The sequence below is a fragment of the Podarcis cretensis genome (genome assembly GCF_951804945.1).
Source record: "Podarcis cretensis genome assembly, chromosome: Z".
NCBI classification, from domain to species: domain Eukaryota; kingdom Metazoa; phylum Chordata; class Lepidosauria; order Squamata; family Lacertidae; genus Podarcis; species Podarcis cretensis.
In genome coordinates, this window is record NC_137184.1 from 38,837,533 (window position 1) to 38,860,538 (window position 23,006).

General features: G+C 37.1%; 1 protein-coding gene across 5 annotated transcripts in view; it reads right to left on the bottom strand.

Annotated features, from left to right (window-relative positions):
* Positions 1 to 646: 646 nt before the first annotated feature.
* The window catches only part of STAG2 (STAG2 cohesin complex component), a 65,634-nt gene continuing 43,274 nt past the window's right edge, over positions 647 to 23,006 (bottom strand). For all 5 annotated transcript variants that reach the window (XM_079962392.1, XM_079962390.1, XM_079962393.1 and 2 more), the window contains 20 exons: positions 22,714 to 22,831; positions 21,624 to 21,727; positions 20,517 to 20,609; positions 19,959 to 20,048; positions 19,421 to 19,624; positions 19,092 to 19,162; positions 17,529 to 17,616; positions 17,346 to 17,426; positions 16,782 to 16,874; positions 15,321 to 15,495; positions 12,688 to 12,827; positions 12,224 to 12,325; positions 11,233 to 11,381; positions 10,231 to 10,359; positions 9,202 to 9,407; positions 7,459 to 7,648; positions 7,253 to 7,366; positions 6,099 to 6,225; positions 5,703 to 5,780; positions 647 to 3,014 (listed from right to left, as the gene is read on the bottom strand). In XM_079962392.1, coding sequence (XP_079818518.1) covers positions 2,991 to 3,014; positions 5,703 to 5,780; positions 6,099 to 6,225; positions 7,253 to 7,366; positions 7,459 to 7,648; positions 9,202 to 9,407; positions 10,231 to 10,359; positions 11,233 to 11,381; positions 12,224 to 12,325; positions 12,688 to 12,827; positions 15,321 to 15,495; positions 16,782 to 16,874; positions 17,346 to 17,426; positions 17,529 to 17,616; positions 19,092 to 19,162; positions 19,421 to 19,624; positions 19,959 to 20,048; positions 20,517 to 20,609; positions 21,624 to 21,727; positions 22,714 to 22,831 — 2,376 coding nt within the window. In that variant the 3' untranslated portion in view covers positions 647 to 2,990. The remainder of the gene's footprint in view (positions 3,015 to 5,702; positions 5,781 to 6,098; positions 6,226 to 7,252; positions 7,367 to 7,458; positions 7,649 to 9,201; positions 9,408 to 10,230; positions 10,360 to 11,232; positions 11,382 to 12,223; positions 12,326 to 12,687; positions 12,828 to 15,320; positions 15,496 to 16,781; positions 16,875 to 17,345; positions 17,427 to 17,528; positions 17,617 to 19,091; positions 19,163 to 19,420; positions 19,625 to 19,958; positions 20,049 to 20,516; positions 20,610 to 21,623; positions 21,728 to 22,713; positions 22,832 to 23,006) is intronic.

Here is a 23,006-nt window from a genome sequence, read left to right on the forward strand (position 1 = left end):
GCTAGCTATCCAAGGTGAAAAACAGATGGAACAAGTCTGAGACCATCTTGTCTTCCGAGCCTTTTCGACTTGGCCTGGGAGGGAAGAGTATTGACTACAACTACAAAAACTGAGGCTGCTGAACAGACTCTTGGGCTGGGGTGTTTTGGGGGGATAGGGGTGTTGCTGTTGTTTTTTGTACCTTTATTTTACATCTTGTGATTTAGCTGAAATTGTTCAGCTTGGTTGTGTATTTTTTGATGTCTTTTTATTGTCTATGACCACTTTTGCCATGTTGCAGTTATGTATTTTTTTCAGGTTGTAAGCAGTCTTGAATATGGAACTATAGAAAGGCGGCATACAATATTATGCACGTATATGTGTATATATGTGATTCATCTTGTGTCATGTATTATGGATAGATGTCAGTTACACAAGGTCTCACTGAAAACAATGGAAATTTAAATCCCACTGATTTCAATAGATAGTACCTATGCATTCTTAGAAATCTTTGCTATTGGTTCTTATTTTCAAATAAGTGTGCATCAGAATGCAACATCGATCATTATTAAGTTTTGATAAGACTGTATGCATATGCCCACAATTACAGTAGCAACACAGACTCAGAACAATTTAAATCAGACCAACTTAATACAGGTGCTAGGGCTTCTGCAGAGCTTGGACTTTCAACAACTTTAATGAACACCAGTGAACAGCTTATATCCCTAAAAATTATTTTCTCTTGATGAGTTTGATAAATACAATTACAATTCGGGCAGGTAGGAGAATGGGGGGTGGGGAGGAGATACAAACTTATCTTCAGTTAAAGAAATGTTTACACCAATCATCATTGCATAACATCTCTACTTTAAATTATTAACCCAATTAGTGCTTTATTCACATTTTAAAAACTTGTACAATTTATTACAAATATAAAACAGTGCATTTTCCATACATTATCCCAATTCTGAGACAAAAACGCAAAAGACATGGAAAAAGCTTTAATTTTTATAAACATAACATTTGCACCATTCATACTCTTTTTTATTTTCTCCTCTACCCTTGATTCAAAAAGATCAAACTTACAACATACTGTAGGTTTATTTTTATTCAAAAAGTTACTTGTCTCAAGACATAAATACAAATCAGAAAACAGTACAATTAGGACAATAGAATGTGGAGGACAACAGGTTAAGGTAAATATATAAAACATTTTTAGTTTGAAAACATAAAGCTGTAAGAACTGCTTTCACAAAGAAACACTCCTTCAAGAGTAAGAAAAAAATCAGCTTAAGTTTAAATCATATATACAGTCCTTTCAGCAGTTCTATTTAAATGCAGTGGTGTGGAGAAGGGGGGAAATATAGGCAGTACGTTTTTAGACATGATAGTATGAAGCTAGGCAGATTGGCTCCGTGTGTTCATTAACCCATGATTTTTCAAAATAATTATGTCATCACGATACTTTAGAAAACCTATGGTTTATGGCTACCACAGCCCACAATTTGATTTTTTGAATGAATAAGAGGCCTTTTTAAAAATATTTGCTTATCTGAGGAAGTTATTGTATTGCAAGCATTTTAAGGCGCATGGAATGATTAGAAATTATATACCTCAAGAGCTGAGAGACAACTGACAAAAAATATACATATGTAATATAAGTTAACATTTCCTTTAAAGTGATGTGTAGCTGCCTAAGCCTTGCAGTGAGTTGATGTCAAAATGGCATAGATCCATGTTTTTATTTAGAATTGTTAAATTTAATTGTGAAAAAGTCATGAAATGAAATTTAAAGCTTAGCTTTCAAAGAATATTATGGGGGGAACTGATGAATTCTATTATCCAATTTAATTTACATACAGAGGAAATGTACTGTAACCTGTTAGAAGTATTAACCTGAAGACTGCTTGCAAAGACAGAGATAGATAAACCAATATAAAATACAAAATTAAAAATCATTTTTAAAGCATGAGTTTTCATGCTCATCTATTTTTAAACATTGTTAAACTTTCAATATATTTCTGAAACCTCATAATTTTTAAGTTGGAATTTAAAAGTAAGAAAAAACTAAACAAACTGCGCAATTATAAAATCAGCACCAATTTATATATATATATATATATATGTATATTTATATATATATATTTATTTTATTTAGAATTTAGACCCCTATTCCCACACTCTAATAAGCTGTATATTTTTTGTTTAGATTTTTTTTTTCTGCAAACATACTACAATAAGCTTCTTTATTTGGAGACAAAATACAGTGGCACTACTGGAAGGAATTTCACAACATTACATTTTTCTTAAAGGACAAGCAAACTCTCAGGGTCATAAATGGGTAAGCAGGATTGATCTCAGTGCTATCTGGCAGTTTATGGTTTCTGAATATTTCATGAATATGCAATAAGCAAGTTTTGGGAGGCTTGGGCATTTTAAGTCCTAAAATAGCTTTTGAGTAAAACAATCAGCTTGTAAGTTTATTTCTCTCTATGATTATTGTAAGTTAACCAATGCTTCAGTTGACCAAAATTTATAGCATTTCGCTGAAAATGCTTCAAGTCCCTTCCAACAATTCAATGATTCTCTGAACCATCCCATCATTTCAGCTCATAATTTCAACAGTAATCTAGAATAAGTCATGATTATTTGAATTCTATCAGAAAAATCATAAAGAGGAGGGCTTGAAAATGCACCAAGCCCCTATCCAACAGCTACGAATTTCAAAAAAGTGATTATTTACTATGATTTGGAAATAAACTAATATTACATAAATAAAATACTGGTTTGCCAACAGAAACTGTAGCTTATCCTCAAGTTGTTTACTTGTCCTTTATGTTTCAGGCAAACAAAACTGCCTCTTAAATGTACTGGATCTTGTAAGCACATCATTCTCCTTAGAGAAAAAATCTTATTTAGAATATCGCTGTATCTACCACATGTTTTTTATTTTAAAAATCTCTTCCACATTAGAAAACAACTTCAGCATGGTGTTATCGGTTGTACTGGAATTAAAACATTGATACCCCAAGAACCTAGAAGAGAGGGGAAAAATGTATGAAGTTGAGATCAGGTTGTAATTTTTTTTTCACCAGTGTCTACAGCAGTTAATATCTATAAACAGAAAATACTTTTAGTGTATACACCAGCAGCGTGAAGCTGTCTGCCAGGCCTCTTATTATACAACATCCACTGAGAAAGGGGAGCCCTAAGTGTAGATGCTAAATCGCTGCTTGCCCTATCTGGGGAACTCTTTCTCAGTGCAAGCCAATCAGCGTGGAAAGAGAGAATGGGGTTGAGTTTGTGTGTACATTTTGGCCTTGGGACACTTTGGGTGCTGGCCCCTACTTTGGGCATGCTGCCCCCAACCCCTTTCCCCTGAGGGAGTTTAGCCTGAAGCAGGGAGTCCCACATCCCAGTAAATACTAAGTAGAAAATAGAGCATTACAACTTTTTCTCTTTTCCTCATGATGAAATTGGGTTAGTGGGAATATATAAAGAACTGCAAATCCAGAAGGTAATGCAGCTTATTCATATTTAAGCTACAACGTATTTCAGCTACATGCAGAAGAAATGTTATGCAAATAATTTCAGTTGGGTTGAGCACACCAAGACAATGTTTAACATTAATCTGTAGAATACAGAAAGCAGGTCACTAGAAGTGAAGACTTTTCATTTTTCCAACTGTGGTTACATTAGAATTATTAGAACTGTACTAAAAAATATTTATGTGTAGAGAAACCAAGGGTAAAATTTGAATCAATGTGCATTTCTTTATATATACATTTCCGTATCTACCAGTTGTTTCCCTTTCAGGTGCCTATGCTAGAAAAACAATGAAATAGAACTTATGGCTTGGAGGGAAAAGTTAAAAGAAGTCTAGTAAAGGTTATTGTTTCCTTCTGAAATTAAAAGCCAAAGTCTGTCTATTTCTAAAAACTATGTATTCACATTCAGGTAGGTAGCTGTGTTGGTCTGACACAGTCAAAATATATAAGAAAATTGTCCTGTAGCACCTTAGAGACCAACTAAGTTTGGTTTTGGTATAAGCTTTCATGTGCATGCACACTTCTTCAGAAGCTGTATTTACAGCTACCACAAGACTTTTTGATCAAATAATTTAGTATCTACTGCCATCTTGTGGTGCAATTGATAAAATGCTGCTAGTTTTCCAATTCAAGCAAAAGGAACTGACTGATTTACCCTAGACCAGCATTCCTTGGTGCACCTTCCACTTTGGCACCAATCCGCTGTGACACCAATCCACACCTGCTGCTGTTCCTCAATCCTACCTATCCCCATGTTCCCCAGAATGGAAGGCAATGGAACTTTTGTAAGAGAGATGTTCATTTGCCATACGCAGCAGGTCACTACTATCTTAAACCCCTCAAATGCATGGTGTTGATTTTAAGCAATGCATTTGGGGGACCCAAGATTACAGCTGCCTACAAAAAAATCACCACCAACCCAAGGAAAGAAAAAGGCAGGAAAGGAAGGTGGGGAGAGATCAGAGACTAGGGATGGGAAGAATATAATGAAATGAAAACAGAGACAGGACCAAGAATCACACATGTAGAAAAGACATTGAGTCAGAGGGTGCTCTTAAAAGTTTATGACTAGCCACCACACCACACCCCCCAACACACATTGGTAGCTATTTTGTGGTCACACCCATGACAAAAAAGGACTACTCTTGACAGAAGTGTGACAACCTGGGTTCCATGAGGGGGAAAAGGAGGATATAAATGCAAGAAAAGAAAGGAAGCTGGAAGGGCAACAGGATGCTAATTTTAAGTGGATTGTGGTTTAGATTAAATACTGTAAAAATATGCCATTCATTATTAATTTTCCCATGATTGGGTTCAAGAGCCTTTTAGCAATCAGGAAGCAGCAGCTGGGGTATCTGTGTGACTAAACAGTTTACAGATCACCTTCAAAGGCTCTTCCCAACTCCTAATTACTTAACCTGACCTACTTATGAGTAAATGAAATACAAGTCAAATAGAGTAAATATAGAGCCCAATAACTACAGTGGTACCTTGGGATGCAAATGGGATCTGTTCCGGAGCCCCGTTCGCATCCCAAATAGAACATAAGACGCGACAGCGCGTCTGCGCGTGTCATGTTTTGCCGCTTCCGCGCATGATGTCATTTTGACCGTCTGCGCATGCGCGAGCGGCGAAACCCGGAAGTAACGCACTCCGTTACTTCCGGGTCGCCGCGGAGTGTAACCTGAAAATACTTATCCTGAAGCGTATTTATCCCGAGGTATGACTGTAACACAATTGTTTTTACATTGGGAACATACTCTCTAGGAGAAAGGTTCTGTGGTGTTTAGTCTCTTATTTTTTATTGTAACTTTTGTTCTATTTTAATGGGTCCACATTTTCACTAGAGTAGTCAAAATTTGTGGTTCTGTGCCTCATCTCACCATGAGCTTCAGGGGCACTAGTACTGTAACTAGAGGTCAGGAACAATTCCCCTACTAGATAAAAACTCAGGAGGAAGGGGCAGCCCATTTCATGGCAACCTTCAGGCTCAACTGGGAGTACTTCTGGAATGAACGCAGAATTTATGTGCTAGCACCTTCCAAGCTCTGAGCCAAGTAGAAGGTCCTTACCACAGCTGCCAAGGAGGAAGTGATGTTTGCCCTGACAAACTAATTTGTAGATCATCAAATATTGCAATTAAATACATTACCCAGCTTGTCATATCACACTTACAGATTCATCCATGATTGAAGCAGGATCAAAGAAATCTGGCTTTAGCTCTGTTCTCTCTCTCCTGTTCTTTGATGGTGGCTGAAAAGCAAACCAAGTATCATCATATTTGGATGTTTATTTATGCAATCTGCTTAGACCATCTAAAATTAATACACATACTTCTACGAGTTTTATTTAAAATGTGTCAGCCAGTGAATAAAATCTAGAGATCTGTTAACATTTAATTTAGTTGACATACTAGGCAAAGAAATGGTGCATCCAGATTTAGTTCGCGCAAAAGCAACAATTGCAGCCTAAAACCTGCTGTGGCAGAATCAGTGCAATGCTATAGCCATCTTATGAAGACAGATACAGCAGAGGAAAAGCTTTAAGATAGCAGTAATTGATTTTTCTTACTAAATCTATGTCCATGGTATCGAAATCCATGCCTTCATTGAGATCTTCAATGCGCCCTTCTGATGACATCATCACATCTTCCACAATTGGCTCCTCGTCATCCTCCATTAGACTTGTGCCACGTCGACTGATATTTAAATAGTAATACAGAATTTTAACTTAGTCGTGTAATACATATAACTTATAAAAAATCCATTGGCATTTGCCATCAAGTTACTTGCAGAAAGTAAGCACTGGCAATAAAAACTCTCAAAAGTTTATCTCAAAAAAAAGTGACTCAGAGAATGAAACAACTTAAAAATGTAATAAATAAATGTGTGAACAATGCCTAGCCTTTCACCAATATGTATGTTTGAAACATAAATTAAGAACAATCTCAAAGATACAGTTTGCATCAAGACCCAACACTAGCAGTTTCTAAAGAGCATTAGATGTGCTAGTGCATTGCCCTCCTTATATGCAGGCACATAATGCATCATTTTTAACTAACTATGAGAAGAGATTCAGCATCTCTTTTAAGATGATGGCTGCATTCAAAGGCTTGCACCACGTGAAATGACTGTCCAGGGTTCCAGCCAAAGACAAATATTCCTTGAGTGCGGTCCACATTGTATTCTCATTTGTCTTCCCATCTATATCCTGCTATGGCTCTGGAACTAGTGCAATTGCAATTCCTCCTTATCCCCCACCCCATCCCCTGGCAAGCTAGCTAGTACTGTTGATATAAATTTGTGTCCAATGTGGCAAACACTGCACCCCTTCCTTATCATTCAGGTACGCAGGGCAGAATGAATGGGTTGAGAACAGCTGTTCCAAAAGAATGAAACATTTTAAACATTTGATGTTTACTGTGATTTTATGCAACCCAGTCAGATGGGTGGCATTAATAATAATAATATTTTTTTGTTGTTGTTGTTGTACTAGAAACTCCACCAATTTCAAAGGCACTTTGCTGTGTGGCATTGGGAAAGTTCATGTGAGAAACTTGAGACTAAACCCCCAAAGGAAGCTAGTTTCAGAGTTCTTTAGATCTTGGCCAGATGTATTAAGGCACATGGACTACAATTAAGAGATAAATAATGTAAACCCAAGGACAAAACATACTAGCGAAGAATAAGCAACATTATATATAGGCAACTGTTGCTTGAGCTTACATGGCATGCTGCAGGTTGGTTCTCAGCTTCACGTAGTTCATGGCTGCTCTCTCCTGCTGCTGTCTCGCTACTTCTTCCTGCTGCCTTTGAGCTAACATCCATGTTACCTGCGTACTTGAAGGAAGAATAAACAAGATTTTAAAAGAAGGGCAGACCAAATATTTCAGTAGTAGCAGCAAAGCAAAAGGAGAGAAGTGTGTATATACTTGTAATCAAGTGGAGGTTGGTGGTGTTCAGGCTGCATTGGATAGACACCCATGTAGCTTTCTTCAGGCCGCAATCTTTTGGGCTCCCTCATAATGGTGGAAGTGAGCTGCGGCGTCTGCATCATGACAGGTGTGTGCATTGTCTGCTCCCTGTTCATCCACATGCTGTCACTACTGCTGCTTTCCTCAGCTAAAGAGATAAAACAGCTTTAGAATTCAAAACCCTTAACTAAAACAACTAAACAAAACTGCAGTGATATAGGTCACGTCTCTAAGAGTACAGTGCACTAATAAAATACCCTGGCAAGAAAGTATCATTTTGTACAAAGCAAAGCAAACTACTTTCACTTCAATGAGCACCTTTCTCAGATAGGGTACTTCCCTCAAGGATGCTTATTAATATATCTTATATATCTTGGAGTCTCTTGCCCAGTCTTTGAGTCTTAACTGTCCTGAGGCACAGCTGCTTAAACTCTTCTGTGACTGGGTGCTTGCTATGGGCTCACCAGATGAGCCCCCGCTGCTTCCACTGTGATTGACATGTGTGAAGCCATTGGACCCAGAGCACACTCTTTAGGATGTAGAGAAAGCAGATGGGGTCTAGGTCCTTCCTGCAGCTGGTTTGCTACAGGGCTGCTCACCAAAACAATCTGCCAAATTCAGAGTAAAGGCCTGGTTAATCATGGGTGAGTGAGACAATCTGTGCTAGCCACTCCCAGCTCCTGACCTACCACTGTCCAATCCTGGATTGGCACAACTTCCCTGATGAATGCAGGGAAACCTCATTTCAGGAGGCTTTAGGTCATCAGGAACAAATGCTAGGGGACAGATTGATTGGCAGGAATAGGTCTACCACATTAGCTGCTCAACCCTTTGCTTTCTGTAGCTCTGAGTGCTTCCCTCCTTTGCCCCTGCCTCCCTCCAACAAGACTTCTGGGCTGGAAGCACTGTACTTGCTAGGCAGTGCTGCCTGTACTGGTTACCTCCAAAAGAATAAGTCTTTGTCTTTTTCTTGAGTTCCTTTCTTCTTTTTAAGTGTCCCCCTTGTCAGTAACCCCAAGAAAGGAAAGTCAAAGGAAGAAAAAGAGCTAGTGTGGCAGTAGACCTCAACACAAATAACAACAACATCTCATTCCCGCTTAGTAGGCACATTAGCTCTGCCTGACTACTGGAGCAACTCACCTGATGGTCCCCTCCTGTACTGCAGGAAAAAAGAATCAACAGGCATAGACTCAATGCAGAAAATCCAATTACCACTTCCTAAAATTATATGGCTCCAATTACCACTCCCTGAAATTATATGGCTATCAGGAATATGGCATAGAGTCATTCATCCCCACCACCACTGATAGGTCGTTTCCTGCCAACCCAGCCTTGCCTGCAAAACATGCATCTGCAAAACCGCTTCAACTCATAGAAATCCCTTTCTGGCCCTAACAAAAGTTTGCCCAAGGTCTGTCAGAAGTTTCAGAAAACCACGAAGGGAGGCAGGATCACACAAGTCAGTGGTTTGGAGTACAATAAATATGTTATTTTCACTAAGCCAAATTAAGCTGAAAGCTTTCTTATTTTATATATGACAGCTGGGTCAGATCTTTGGAAACAGTGGACTACAAATAGCTAAGGTTTTGTGAGAGAGGCCTTCCCATTAAATGAAATCAGGAACTGTACTACAGTTTACATTTTAGCACTTCTCAAGTTGAAAGCCAAACATGCTGCAATGAAAAAATTAAAAATCCAAACCTTCTGGTAGTTTCCGCTTCCCTGTAGCTGGTTTTGTTTTTTTGTTCCTTACTGTAGACCCTCGATTACTGATTCCACTAATGACTGACATAGTATCGTCATCACCCCCAGCTAGCAAAGAGTTCCTGTAAGACATGAGTGGAAGCCACACATCTTCTCTTCGGAGAGACATCTGAAAAGTCATGAACTTCTCCAGATATACGTACCTTTAAGAAGGAACAATAAATTATTACTAACACACACTGGATATATATTTAACATAAAAATATCAAAAGTAATGACACAGTTCTCTAAAGCTTTTAAATTCAAAGGTCTAAAGACAGAAACAGCATTTAAGTAGCAATTCTCCCTACAAGAACAAGACAGCTAGCAGCCATGTCCATGTATTGCTTTTGTCAGCACAAACTCTAGCCATTCTTACATCTGCTCATTTTGTTTTTGGGTTATAATGTATTTTGTGTTCTCATTTGGTATTTGTATGTTATGAGCCACACTGTGATCTTTGGATCAAGGGTTGTATACAAATTTAATAATAATAATTGTAATATTAATTGTAAGAATAATTCTGCACCCCACTAGCAGACTGCATCAAGTTAGAAAGGACTGTTGAGTTGGCCCTAATCTGGAATGTAATAGCAAACAGACCCCTAGAGCTAGAATGGAATGGAATGGAACGTTGGCTCTGGAACTACTATCAAATTCTCCTCTGGAATTTTTGGTAAAAGCTATTCTTGTTCCATACATCATGGACAACCTACATGTATATCTTGTCCTAATTCTAGTGTCTCAAACAGCAACAAGAAGACTTGGGCACTATGTCCCAGTGCTAAAGTTTGTCCACCCACAACATTCTGAAACAATTCTATTTTAATTAATTATTAAGCAAACTGAAGATAAAGTGTTCCACATTAAGGCACAGCTATTCTCAGAGAAATATATTACAGAAATGTTCTTAAAAGAACAAATGATGATACCTAAAAGACATCTGTGTAGCTTGTAAGAAAATCCAAATATAAAGAATGTACTTACACTGTTTTTTTGTCTTGCCTGAGAAGTTTGGATGAGAACTCACTCAATATATCAAGAAATGCCAGATTTAATGGTGGATGGCTCTCACCTTGAGGGTTAGCCTCTTTAAAAGCAAACTCTATGCCGTCCCTGAAAACAATTAAGAATTGAAGTGAGCAGTTATAAATAAGTTTTCTCAAAGGGCAAAAATTTGAAAAACATACAGTAAGATTTCCCTTTGACATGAAAAGGCTCCAAAACAATTGATGCTAGAAAAGTATTTCAAAAGGGTAAACAGTATTTTTTACATTTCAAATATTGCAAATCATGTATTTTACAACTGTGAATGAAACATTGTTCTCAATTAAAATTAAACATTTTAAATGAAGCTAAAAGGATTTTTCCTATTTGTTTTTGTATTCTCATGGAATACAGGAAATTCAAAGTATGACACTTTTCTTTTTGGTGTTGTGTGCACATATGAAAGTGCTTTATGAAAGTCTACCCACTGCCTGATGCCCAACTTTGAAAAACAAAGGTGAAGCTAGGTCTTGAACCTCAGAGCTTCTTCATGCAAAACAGGTTCTCTGCCACTAAACTACAGCCTTATCATCATAAAAAAGCTTCAGAAATATCATGGTCTACTTTCTGATATGCCCAGCTAGGCTAGAAGAAAGCAAGCTATTGTGCAGCAGATGGAGTAAATGCACAGACTTCCAAGGGGTTTGTGTGATAGTATTGCTGAAATTACAGGAAGTTACATGGGTGGTGAATCTTTCAAACTGAGGTTCACATATGCCTGGAGAGTTATATTTGGCATCTGCGCCACAGGTTCTACCCCTACCACAAAGACTGAATTGGCTAGAATTGAATATACTATTTATTTTAGACCTTCCACCTGCTAGAAATGGTGAGACTGATCACACATTAAAATTCACAAAAAGCTAAATAGTAATTCAAAACTCCAGAATGCATTTGTGTTTTCCGAAACAAAACAAAAAACAAAAAAATGGGAGCAATTACTTGTGTAGCATAGCAATGGCTTCTCTTGTTTTCAGTTGATCGAGTCCAAATGTTAAAGCAAAACGTCGAGCTAACTCCTTAATGCCACTGAAAGTTGGTGATGATCTGTCAAAGTTATACCCATTTTCTTGAATCATCTCATTGAAAAGCTGCATAAAGAAAGCATTTTTCAGTCTTAATAAACTTTTGTATAATTTAATGCATAATCTGACTATTTCCCCAAATCTTACAAAATGAGCGTCTTCTACCAACTTTAACCAAAACCATCTTAAGAGCTAGTCTTTCAACATAAAATAATAACTTTGCTTACACTCCAGCAAGATATAAGTTTATAAAGACGGGAGTATTACTTATAACAATACAATGAAGTGTACAGAGCATTCTGTCTGCTGAATTCCATCCCCCAAAACTTGATTGAAGCTTACAATGGGCATACCCATATGTCAACTTATTTTCAGTAAACCTTTTGCAATTTGGTGTTAGTACTAGTTCTAAAATATATGCAAGGTGAAGAAGAGCATAGAAGATATGTGCTTAATGAATTTGGACATTATGAACTTGGATATTAATATTAATTAATAAGGATTTATTAAAATATTTCAGAATTATCGTCTGATGGCCTGCAGGGTGATGCAAGCTGACAAATATTATTCAACCCATTAATTTACAGACTGAAGGAAACACATGGGAAACCCTGTTCCTTCAGGTGAGGGTAGTCCAACACATGGCCCATGCACACTCGCATACATTTAAGTGACTGAATTTCTCTTTGAGAGAAATCACAAACATATGAAATGTGACTTGTTCCCAGAAATTTCCTAATTGTCAATGCTTATTAAAGTTAGCATTAAGTATCGCAGAGCTTCATGGGCATAACAATGGACTCAGAAATAAATAGAATTACTCCTATAACTTGAATTACACTAATTTATTTTAATAAGGTCTGTTTTTAGCAACCATTGGGATCAGGTACTTTAATTGAAGTACTTACCTGCTGTAAACTGAGAATCAGAGTCTTTGCACACTGGATTTTATCTATTTGCCTTGTTTTACTCATTGTTTCTTTGATTATATCTCCATAATCATTGTAATACTACAAGGGAGAGAAAACACACAAAACAGCTTGACTTGCTGACAGCAAACAGTCACTTCTTAACAGTGTCAAGAAGTCAACTGAAGAGATACTAAAAAAGGACTTTAAAATATTTCATTTAACTACAATTTAACAAGACATTCCCAGGGCCCAGGCAAGACATGCATTCTATCAATACAAGACATAAGGAAAACAAATGTATTCTAATATGAATCAAGTATATGAACTGTTTATGGTCTAACATCCACACATAAAAAGGAAATATAAAATACTTGAAAAATGAGAACATGCTAGCTGACAGCAACCAGTTAACATGAAAGCCCCACCCCACCATTTTCAGAAGATCAGAAATGCTGAATTACCTTCATATATTGCTTAAAAATATCTGCAGCAGTATTCATTTCCACCACTGTATATACAATAAGTTTACAAAAAGCTGCAAGCAAATTTCTTCTTTTGTGCAAAGCTTCAATCTTACTGGCTTCATCATCCTGCTGTCCATCTAAGAAATGAAATAAGGTGCACAGCATTAAAAAATCAATTCTCATCAACTGGACCTTTATTAACAGCTGCTGAAAATGTTGTTGAAAATAACCTATGACAGCAGGAAAAAAGAAGTGACTACCAAATGCTTTGCCAGCTACACTGTATTAACAAGGCAATCTTTAAAAAGAAAATAAAACTTTAAGTACACTGTAGCACAGAATAGTTTTCGTAGTTGATTTAAGTTCTCTTTATTCATTTCTTGTATGATCCCTTTCCAACTTTTTTACAAGAATTTACACTTAGACTGGTATTTCATGGAATCATAGAGCTATCTTTTAAAGGTAACTGAAAGCAGGACACAATGCAAGGCCACAAAGTTCTAACTGTTGTAAATGACATATTCTATTTTTTTTTCCTTTTTTTTAAAATAAAATTTTTATTAGGTTTTCACATTTTATAAAACAAAAACAAAATATATATATTTTTAAACTCTTATTTTCATTACCCCCTTTCCCTGACTTCCCCCCACCCCCTCTTCATACATCCCAATTCCAAAAATTAGTTCAGCAAGTTCTTATCTCCCATCTTTAACATATTATTGTTATTTTTAAACTTAATCCTTTTTACTTATCCAAATTTAATTTATCCAATTCTCTTTTAAACATTAAATCTTTTTTTTTCTAAGGTCGACCTAATTACCCTTCCACGAATTTCTCCCTTTGTATTTTTGTTAATTATATGTCATAATGGCCAAATACAAAAATCATAAAATTTTGAAATTCTGTTCTCCCCTCCCTCCCTACCCCAGTTTCCATCCCTTCCCAAGCAATTATCCTAGCCCGGATTCCTCACATCAGAGGCCTTCAAGTCTCTGTCAGTCTCTCTCTGCCGATTTTGTTGGTAGCCCTTTATGTTGGTCCTCAGGTCTCGAAGGAATTCTATCTCAGTCACATCATATTTTCTTCCATCCAAGATACTTAATAGCAGTTGCTGCAAAAAGTCAGTTGATCTCCCATACTCAAGGAGGAAGTCCCAATCATATTTCTTTACTCTTTTGAATTCCAATATTCCAAGTGCTCCCGGGACTTCCTCCTTCATCTTTCTCATCTTTCGCAGATTTGTAATCCAAAGATCTTCTTCTTTATTTCCTGACAATATGGGCTTCTGATTGATATTTTCCTGCACTTTTTCCATTCCTTCTTTTCTCTCCACCGGTTCCAAAAAAGTTTTTTCTGGTTCAGCTGCAGATTCCTTATCAGGCAAATCCTTTATGCATTCAGCAGAGTCGTTTGTTTTGGAATTCAAGGTCATAAGTTCTTTGTTCATAGCCGTACTCTGCTCTTGCAGGATTCCCACAAGAAAAAACATTCTTTCTATCTCTACCAGTAATTTTCCCTCTGCAGCCATTGTAATGTCTCTAGTTCCCCCTAGGGGGATTACAGTTGCTTGATAGTCCTTTTCCAACAGCCCGTTACTTTGTTGTTTATGACTACGTTGTTTCCTGCCACCTCAGTTCAAAAGCAACACTTTTAGTTCAGAAAGTTATTAAATAACAAAGTTCTTAAATTTTTAGCCGCCCGTTTGACAGCTCCTTTGACAGCTGTCAAACTCCTTGTTCTTTTTCCTCCGGCTCACACACAGGACGCTCCCGGGTTCGGGAGGGGGGGGGGTTTACACAAAAGCTTCCAAAACTCCTCACTTTCTCTCCAGCACAAAGACTTCTTCTGTCAAACTCATGGAAATATTTTTTATCTAACACCAAAAACAGTACTCTCCACCTTAGTCCACCAATCCTTGCTTTAGATCATTTGTAGATAGGGGGGTGCGGACTTCCCTTTAGCACATCCCCCGGTTGTACCGAATTCAAAGATAAAGATTTTAAAGTCCAAATTCCATTCTACTCACGGGTTATTTGTTTCCAGTCCGAATTTTGGGAAAAAAGTCAGCGCTGTCCGGCCATGGCACGCGGCTTCGCTCCACTGAAGTAGCGGTCTACTCTCAGCACCACGCCGCTCCCCGTACCCTCTCCGTAGCCTTTAAAAAGGCTCTTCGTGGGTCAGGGAGGGCGCTTAAAGGTGCCCACTGAGTCACCAAGTCCGCAGGCTTCCGCGCCTGTGGTTTCTGAGGGTCCCTGCGTCGCCGGCGCGGTAGGACCCGTCTTCAGCAGAGCCGATTCCCTCCGGAGCTCGGAGGGAATCCGCCATTAGCCGATCGCGCTAACCCGGAAGTTCGTAAATGACATATTCTAAGCTAACGTGAGTTACTACAATTTAGACTGCAATGATGAAAATATGGTGAAAGCTAGGGCCTAATTCCCACTCAAGTGATAAACATGTGTCTTCACTGTACCACTTCAGACTGCAGCTGAGAACTCATGTGATAAGATAAGAAAACAGGCAAGCTATTCTGAGGAAGCCAGTGATTTAGTAGATTAAGGGAGAACCCAAGTCTTTTGGGTCATATTCAGATTCTGTCAATATGATTAGAAGATGATTTCACAGCCTTATACCTGCACTGTTGTTATCATCATCCTGGTCAATGAAGACATGATCGAGAATAAAACTCAACATTTCAGCTTGCAATGAAGAGTCAGGAGTATAAACTAGCGGCTCTAAGATGTCACGACCTCCTGACATAATCTGATGACTGAAGATCATTAATACATCACACAAAATTGTAAAGGCCTGCAAAAAATAATGATAAGAACCATAATTATATATATATATATATTTCTGTTGCAGGCTGTTAGATGTGGAATTCCCACACCATCATTACATTGTGTCTGTCATATTATAAAGACCCTGACCTTTGACACCTGAGATGTTTTAGGACCCACCTTATTCTTCCGATTTTAAGCATTAACAGATTTTAGTATGATTGTATTATTGTGGCAAGGAATCCAATAAACAGTTATAGTCATCATCAACCAGAGATATATGCTAAACTTGTAAGTAAGGATCCAACTAAATTTCCCATTTATCTAAATATTAACCTTTCAAACACCAAAAGAATGACATCCAATAAAATAAAACAAAAACCTAATGAAACAGTCCCCTCCCCCAGTTTACCTTTTATTCTGAGGAGCTCTAATAAATCTAGTGAGAGAGCTATGTATTTTAGCACATGTATATTTCACCTTTCTAAAGGCAGTACCCGAGTAATTTCCAGTCCATCTACCATCCAGGCCCATGTGCACCTAGAAGCATTCTGGGTTGAAAATAGCTGAAAGCCCTTTTTTAAAATAAAAAAATCAATTTTCTTAATTGATTGTTGGGCAGGGCGGTGGAACTAATGTAGGTGTTCTGGGGTACCAGGTTGCCATTGAGCACTGCAATGGCAACCCCAGGGCTAGAAATTATTCAACTAAAATATCAAACAAAAGTGTGTTTTCATATGCCATATGCTGAAACAATCTAAAGATACTGCCTTTCCAATATTCTAAACGTTAGCATCCTAACAATTTGCACTATTACACAATTGAGGAAAATCAAGATTTGCTTAAAATTACGAGTGTGTGTGTGTATACTTATACATATATATATACTTATACATATACATATATATATATGATGATATACATATATATATATGATGAAAATATGGTGAAAGCTAGGGCCTAATTCCCACTCAAGTGATAAACATGTGTCTTCACTGTACCACTTCAGACTGCAGCTGAGAACTCATGTGATAAGATAACAGGCAAGCTATTCTGAGGAAGCCAGTGATTTAGTGTATACTTATACACACACACACACACACACATATATATATATATATATATATATATATATATATATATATATATATGTTTCTTCAATCACTTACATACAAAGTGTGTGTGTGTGTGTGTGTGTGTGTGTATATATATATATATATATATATATATATATATATATGTGTGTGTGTGTGTGTGTGTGTGTTCTTCAATCACTTACATACAAAGGGGCCAAGTAGTAAAACAGTGACTAACCTGTTCTTTAACAGCAGTATTTACGTTGGTAAGGTAGTGCTGGCAAATTTGACAAAATACCCTCATCTGTTTCTTTAAGCGTAGAAGATCCTCCTTTGAAACAGAATGTTAAATAATATGCAATGCTTTAAATTATACTTGCTTGTTAAACAAAAAATGTATGTTAACTAAGAACTTGTCATAAAATAGAAATGATCTAAGAAAAGAAACAAAAAACATGTAGTATAATTGCAGCTTATTTGACCCTTGGAATTATACCCTGTGCAAGTTTCAAGCAGGTTTCTGGATCACACATTGCATTCCTCTGTTCTCCTCATTACAGATAGAAATAAGCGGCTGAAAAGTGATGTCCCATTTATGTCACTTAAATGAGAGACCTCCCTCCCTCAGCTCAATAAATCCACCCTGCCCTTCAGAGGTCAGAAGGGTTACCAGCTGTCCTTCTCTCCCCGTCCCCCATCATACTGACAGGCACTTCAAGTAGCTTGACCTGGTGACACACTGCTATTACACATTTCATTCTATGCAACTATAAGTTGCCACCATCATCATAACAAGGCTTACCTTTGTAGAACTGCTGTCAGTAATTTTTGCTAGCTGCCAAAGGATTACATAGTGAGTACACTGCAGAGCATGAATAACAATCTGTGTTTAAAACACAAGATAAAATGGTTATTAAAAAAAGGACTGTGATTTTTGTTTTCTTAGATGTATTTTTCCTATTACTGCTTTTTTAAATATACAAACCTGTTCAGGCATATCTCCATTCTCAATGCCTGTTTTTAATAACTTGTAGTTACAACCAAATAAATCCCATCTTGACAGATCATGAGCACTGAAATAGAAAGAAAATGAACAGTTCAATTTCATCACACCTTCTCTCCCACTTTGCAATGCACTGATTACTGTATTCCTTGCAATACAGTGCAAGCAGCACAGTGCAACTACCCTTAGGCATTAGTTGAATTACTCTCCTTATAACAGATCTAGACATGTTATCACCACAGAAGAGGAAACCTTAGGTGGTCCTCATACCTCTCTAGGCCACACCTATTGCAGCCCCAACTTTTGCCTCTGACTCTGCCCACAAGAGTCATGTGGCCCCCAGAAGGTTCCCCATAATGGAATACAAGTCTTGATATGAATAAATATCCCCACTCCTGCTACAGAGTTCCAGTGTGCTTTGCACAGCACCAAGTCATGGAGGATGCAATGTGCCTGATTTTCCCTCCTTGCCCCTTCCCCTGGATTGGAAGAGGAAGGAAGCAGAGGTGCCAATCTGTAAATAGCTTTTTACTGTAGAATAGATTGTGGCATCAGCACAGTTGGTATCATTCAATATAAAATATATTCCTAAATGAACTTTCCAGATCTTGGTCTAGTTCTTATCTCAAATTTGTCCTGGAAAGCACTGAGCAACCATCCTAACCTCCTAAGACTATTTACGTAACGTACTGCAGAAATAATCTGGTTACCAGCAAAATTTAATCAACATCTCCTGTAAAGGAATGTGTCCCACATAGCCAACAGTAAGATAACCTGAAGACTCAGGAAACAATTGACTTCAAGCAAGTAATGAAACTTTTTGGAATAGTTAAGGATTCTTTTACTCTTTAGATAAAAATATGTTAAGTGTTGTATGATTTGTTGCCTAATTATTTTAAAATTTTGCTGTCTGAAGCAGCATCCATATATTCGGTCTCTTTCATTTCATGTAGTAAGACAATATTTCTTTATTCTCTTACATATGAATTTCCTGTGGGTATAAGAATAAGGGTAAACTCATTCAGATTTTTTTAAAAAAGCACACTGTAACTCTAGCAAAAAAGATGCTGAACCTTCCCTCAGCTTAATATTGGGAGTGTACATAGAAGACACGTAGGTAGTGGACACATATACAGATTTTTAATGTCCACCTTCAAATAAGACAAGACAGATTCATGCACAGCTTTCCCTAAGTAAGTGGTTCTAAAGAAAGAGCTAACATGAAGACTAACTGGTGGTTCCCTCTCTAGTATTAAAAGAGTGAATGCCTCTTTACACAAACATGAAATGTGGTAATGTTAATAGGGGAAAAGACCAGCAGGAACAGAAGTTGGGCATATTGAGCAGAAAGTAGTCAAATGCCTGCATAATACATGGCTGCTAAAATGATCACAGCACTACTGTCAATTATTTTAAAAATTATTTTTTGAAATAAATAGTTTAATTTTAGCACTTTTAAAACTTCTCAGTGATTAGAATTTAAATTTCTTATTAAAACAAAGAGTTGAGAGTTGCAAGAAGCGGACAGGCTGTTCCTGTACTTACTTATGAAAAGCAGTGATTCGCTTTAATGTTGATAGGACCTGATAAGCGTCATCTTCATCAGGCTCTTCACCCTGTTAAAAAATTATACGGTTGCAGTAAAAGTAAGTATCTTCAATAAATGGTAAAGTAATATTTTATGAGTAGCTCAAATGAAAAGCACTCACAAAATCAACAACTATCAATGCTTTCTATTTCAGGCCATATATGAAGTACTTGCAATTGTTGAGGTTTTTTGTTCTTACAAGGAGCGATGACCAGTGAGAATGCTAGCTTGAATGCTAAAGCAAGAAATAAAAAAAACAAACACACAACTAAAACAAGATACATGCCTCTTGCAGAAAATCTTCAAGAAGTCTATTGAATTTGTCAGCCAGTTCATCCATTAGCTGACTTCTTGCAATGTCCACTCTGTTAAATATTGTGAACTCTTCATTACAGAGTGCATGGTACGTTTTAGAGCAAGCTTCCAAAACATCTGTGTCGGTGTGCTTTTCAACAATATCCCGGATCTGTCGCAATAAGGCATCCAAATGCTACAAAAGACAAATCAAAATTATCAAGTAAGCACAGCAAACATATTTTTTCTGGTTATTTGATCAAGTAGAACAAACAAACAAACAAAAGCAAGCAAACAAACAAGCAAACCCAAAAGGAATTTCTTTAAAACTACTTATTTCAAAAGAGGTAGGTATTGGCTTCACCTGTTACAAGAGTTGCATTCTCTTGAAGCTATCTGCTCCATAGCCAAGCCTGCAATAGCCCCCACTATGGAATGCTGCTAACCCCCAATATACAATTATCTGTTTAATAGGAGGATTTGTTCAGTTTTTATTCCCTTTATTCTTCTATACTTGCAAATTTACTTACCTTTTCTAATCTCCCTGTTGTGTAGATTTCCAAATCAAAATATTGTGGCAACTGTAACAAGTTGGTGACTTTCTCTGCATCTACAGAATACTGTAGAAATTGATAAAGAAAACAAAGCTCAAATATTTTAAAAGAAAACAAAAGTGCCCCATATAATCATGTATTTGTTAAATTTTAATACGAGCTTTCTATCAAATTATGCATTCTACAATTCCAGACATGAGTTTCACCACGAAATCAAAAATATTCATTATTAATCAACACTGTTAACTTCATTAACCAAGTAACTTCTCCAAATGCAATCTTTCTGTATGCCTCTTCAAGTGCTGGGACCAGTGGAAAATTGCACAAAAAGGGCAAAGCACATTATTTCCATGCAAAAGGTCCCAGGTTCAATCCCTAGGTAGGACTGAGAAAGTTACTCCTGTCTGAAATCCTGGAGAGCCGCTGCCAGTCAGTGTAAACAATACTGAGATTGATTGACCAATAGTCTGAGACTGCATAGGCAGCTTCCTATGTAATTGTGGTCTTAAAAAGAGAGAGAAATAAATCACTCACTTTTGCTAACAGCTGAGGGAGTGCCACAGCAAAAAGTTCTGTGATCCTTGTCCTGTCATCCAACTGTGCTTTTTTCTCCTTTGCCGTAAGTACCTACATTGAAAGTGCGAGGATAGTTATAACTAAATAAGTGATCATATCAACAGTTTCAACAGTTGTTTAGTGCAACCAGTAACTTACTAAGTTATAAAAATGTAACTCATAGTAGACCCAAGAGCCTGCTGCGCCAGACCAAAGGCCAATATAGTCCAGCATCCTGTTTTCAACAGTGGCAAACCACATGCCCCTGGGAAACCCAAAAGCAGGACACAAGAACAATAGCTCTATCCCACTGTTGTTCTCCAGCAATTGTTATTCAAAGACATGCTGTGCTGTACTACTTTCTGGAATTAATATATAAAATAAAGAACAGGCGTGGCTCAGATGTGCAGCAGCTGCGCCAGAATCCCCACCCATCCATGTGCTCATGCATGCCCAGTGACAATTACGTGTAGGGAATTTGGTACAGATGCCACATGTATGAACAGATTCATATAAAGGAGCAAACTAAAATTTATTGTTAACATTTATTAGTTGCTTATTAACTGAATCCTCTAACCAATGTACAACCAAAGTTAAGCAATGGGTATAGAATCATGTTTTCAACAGCCACACAATTTACACTACATAAAGTTATTGCATCGTAGAATTAATAAGTGCTAATGCTACAAAAATGTGCCACAATTCTATGAACAAATTTCAGTATTGGAACTTGGATTGCTTTACTCTGGTCTTTGAGACAAAAGATAATTTAGTTAAAGTTAAGATACTTTCACTAATATGTACACTAGGCATGAGTTCATCTTCCAATCAGCACATCTTACTTCTGATTTAATGTAATAATCCAATGAAAGTTAAAAGGCTTTTGGGACACAACTATAGGGTCTTTTGATACGTATTTTAACAATGCAACATTACTGACATTGTACTGCATCCATCTGACACAACATATGTGAAGAATTACCAACACAGTTTTTCATTTGCTAGAAAGCCTTATTATTAAAATCAAATATGAGAATGAATTCAGCACTACTGCCATACTATAAGTTTACAAAAACAAAACCATACCCGCTTTCCTGAGCCTCTTCCTACAGGCGGATGACATTCAGCTGCTTGTCTAATTGTACACAACATTATTTCAATTAGTGCACTTTCCTGTTTGTCTGTTAAAGCTGAAATTATAAAAAAGATCAAAATATTTCAACTCATTTTTCCTAAGAACATACCTGCTTATGAAGCCTTAGATATAAGTAATAAAGGTTTTCCACTGGAATTATGTTAATAGGTTAAACTTGCAACTGGGGCATCAAGATTAAGTAGAAAACAACAAATGTGTACAATTATGAGTTTGAATTCAGGTTTGGAAGTAATAGTAATGTTTTACAGTTTTTGTACTACATTCAAGGCTGTATTTGCATTTTAATGCTTTCTTTAAGAAGACAGCAGTATTATTTTTACTGAATAAAGTAAATGGGAGATTCACATGATAAGAACAAAGCAGGAGCAAGGGTACTGATCTGCAGAATTAACTCAAGGTACTGATTTAGTATTAAAATGATTTCAAATGTTTAATAAAATTATCAGGGATGATGTTTCAGTATAAATCTGCAAGACAGCATTATTCCTACAACCACAATACCTATACAGAAAAACTGAGGAGCAACCAGACATCTGTTTGTTTATTAAAACACATTTGCTGGTTTGACTATGAAATAGGGGAGGGGGTTAACTTTGTATACTAAAAAATCATGGTGAGAGACCAAGGGAAAGTGGATTTCGCTCCTCACCACTGCAAGATCCACTCTATAGTTCTCTGGAGAACTTGTTTATTAAACATATAGATATTTCATTTGATCCCCAAGTTGAAGACAACAAAAATTCAACAGATTTAGGCTACAAACTATGCTTCATAAAGAGTATGTCCAATCCAAGAGTACATTCCAAGGAAATATGCATAGAACCAAACTGACCTATGGACTGCAAGACATATGGACTATTTGCTAACCAATGGTTGCAACCCAGATTTCTGTACACAAAAGAGCTTCCCTTTCTCTTCCATGAGAAAGGAAACCTCTCCAAACTCAAAACCCCTTCCCAACCAGACTATAAAGTCTTCTTATGAAAAAGTTTGATGCTGAAGAATACAGTGAAATCTTACGTTCTTCTCCATTGAGTGGCTCCTCCAACAGAAGACTATTCATACATTCCCAGTCCTTCAAGAGGTCAGTGGCACAATCCCACATGCTGTCCACCAAGTAAGCAGCATGCTCATGTAACTAAAAAAGATTCAACTGTATTTAACATTTTGTCTCAGGAAAACTAGTTAATATGTATACCCCAATGGTTAGGAAAAGCCCTACTGTTGTTGAAGCTGTGAAAGAGCTAATACTAATTCCTGTTATTTATAATTTCAAAGGGAAGTGTTAATACTGAACAGAATTATGGGCAATT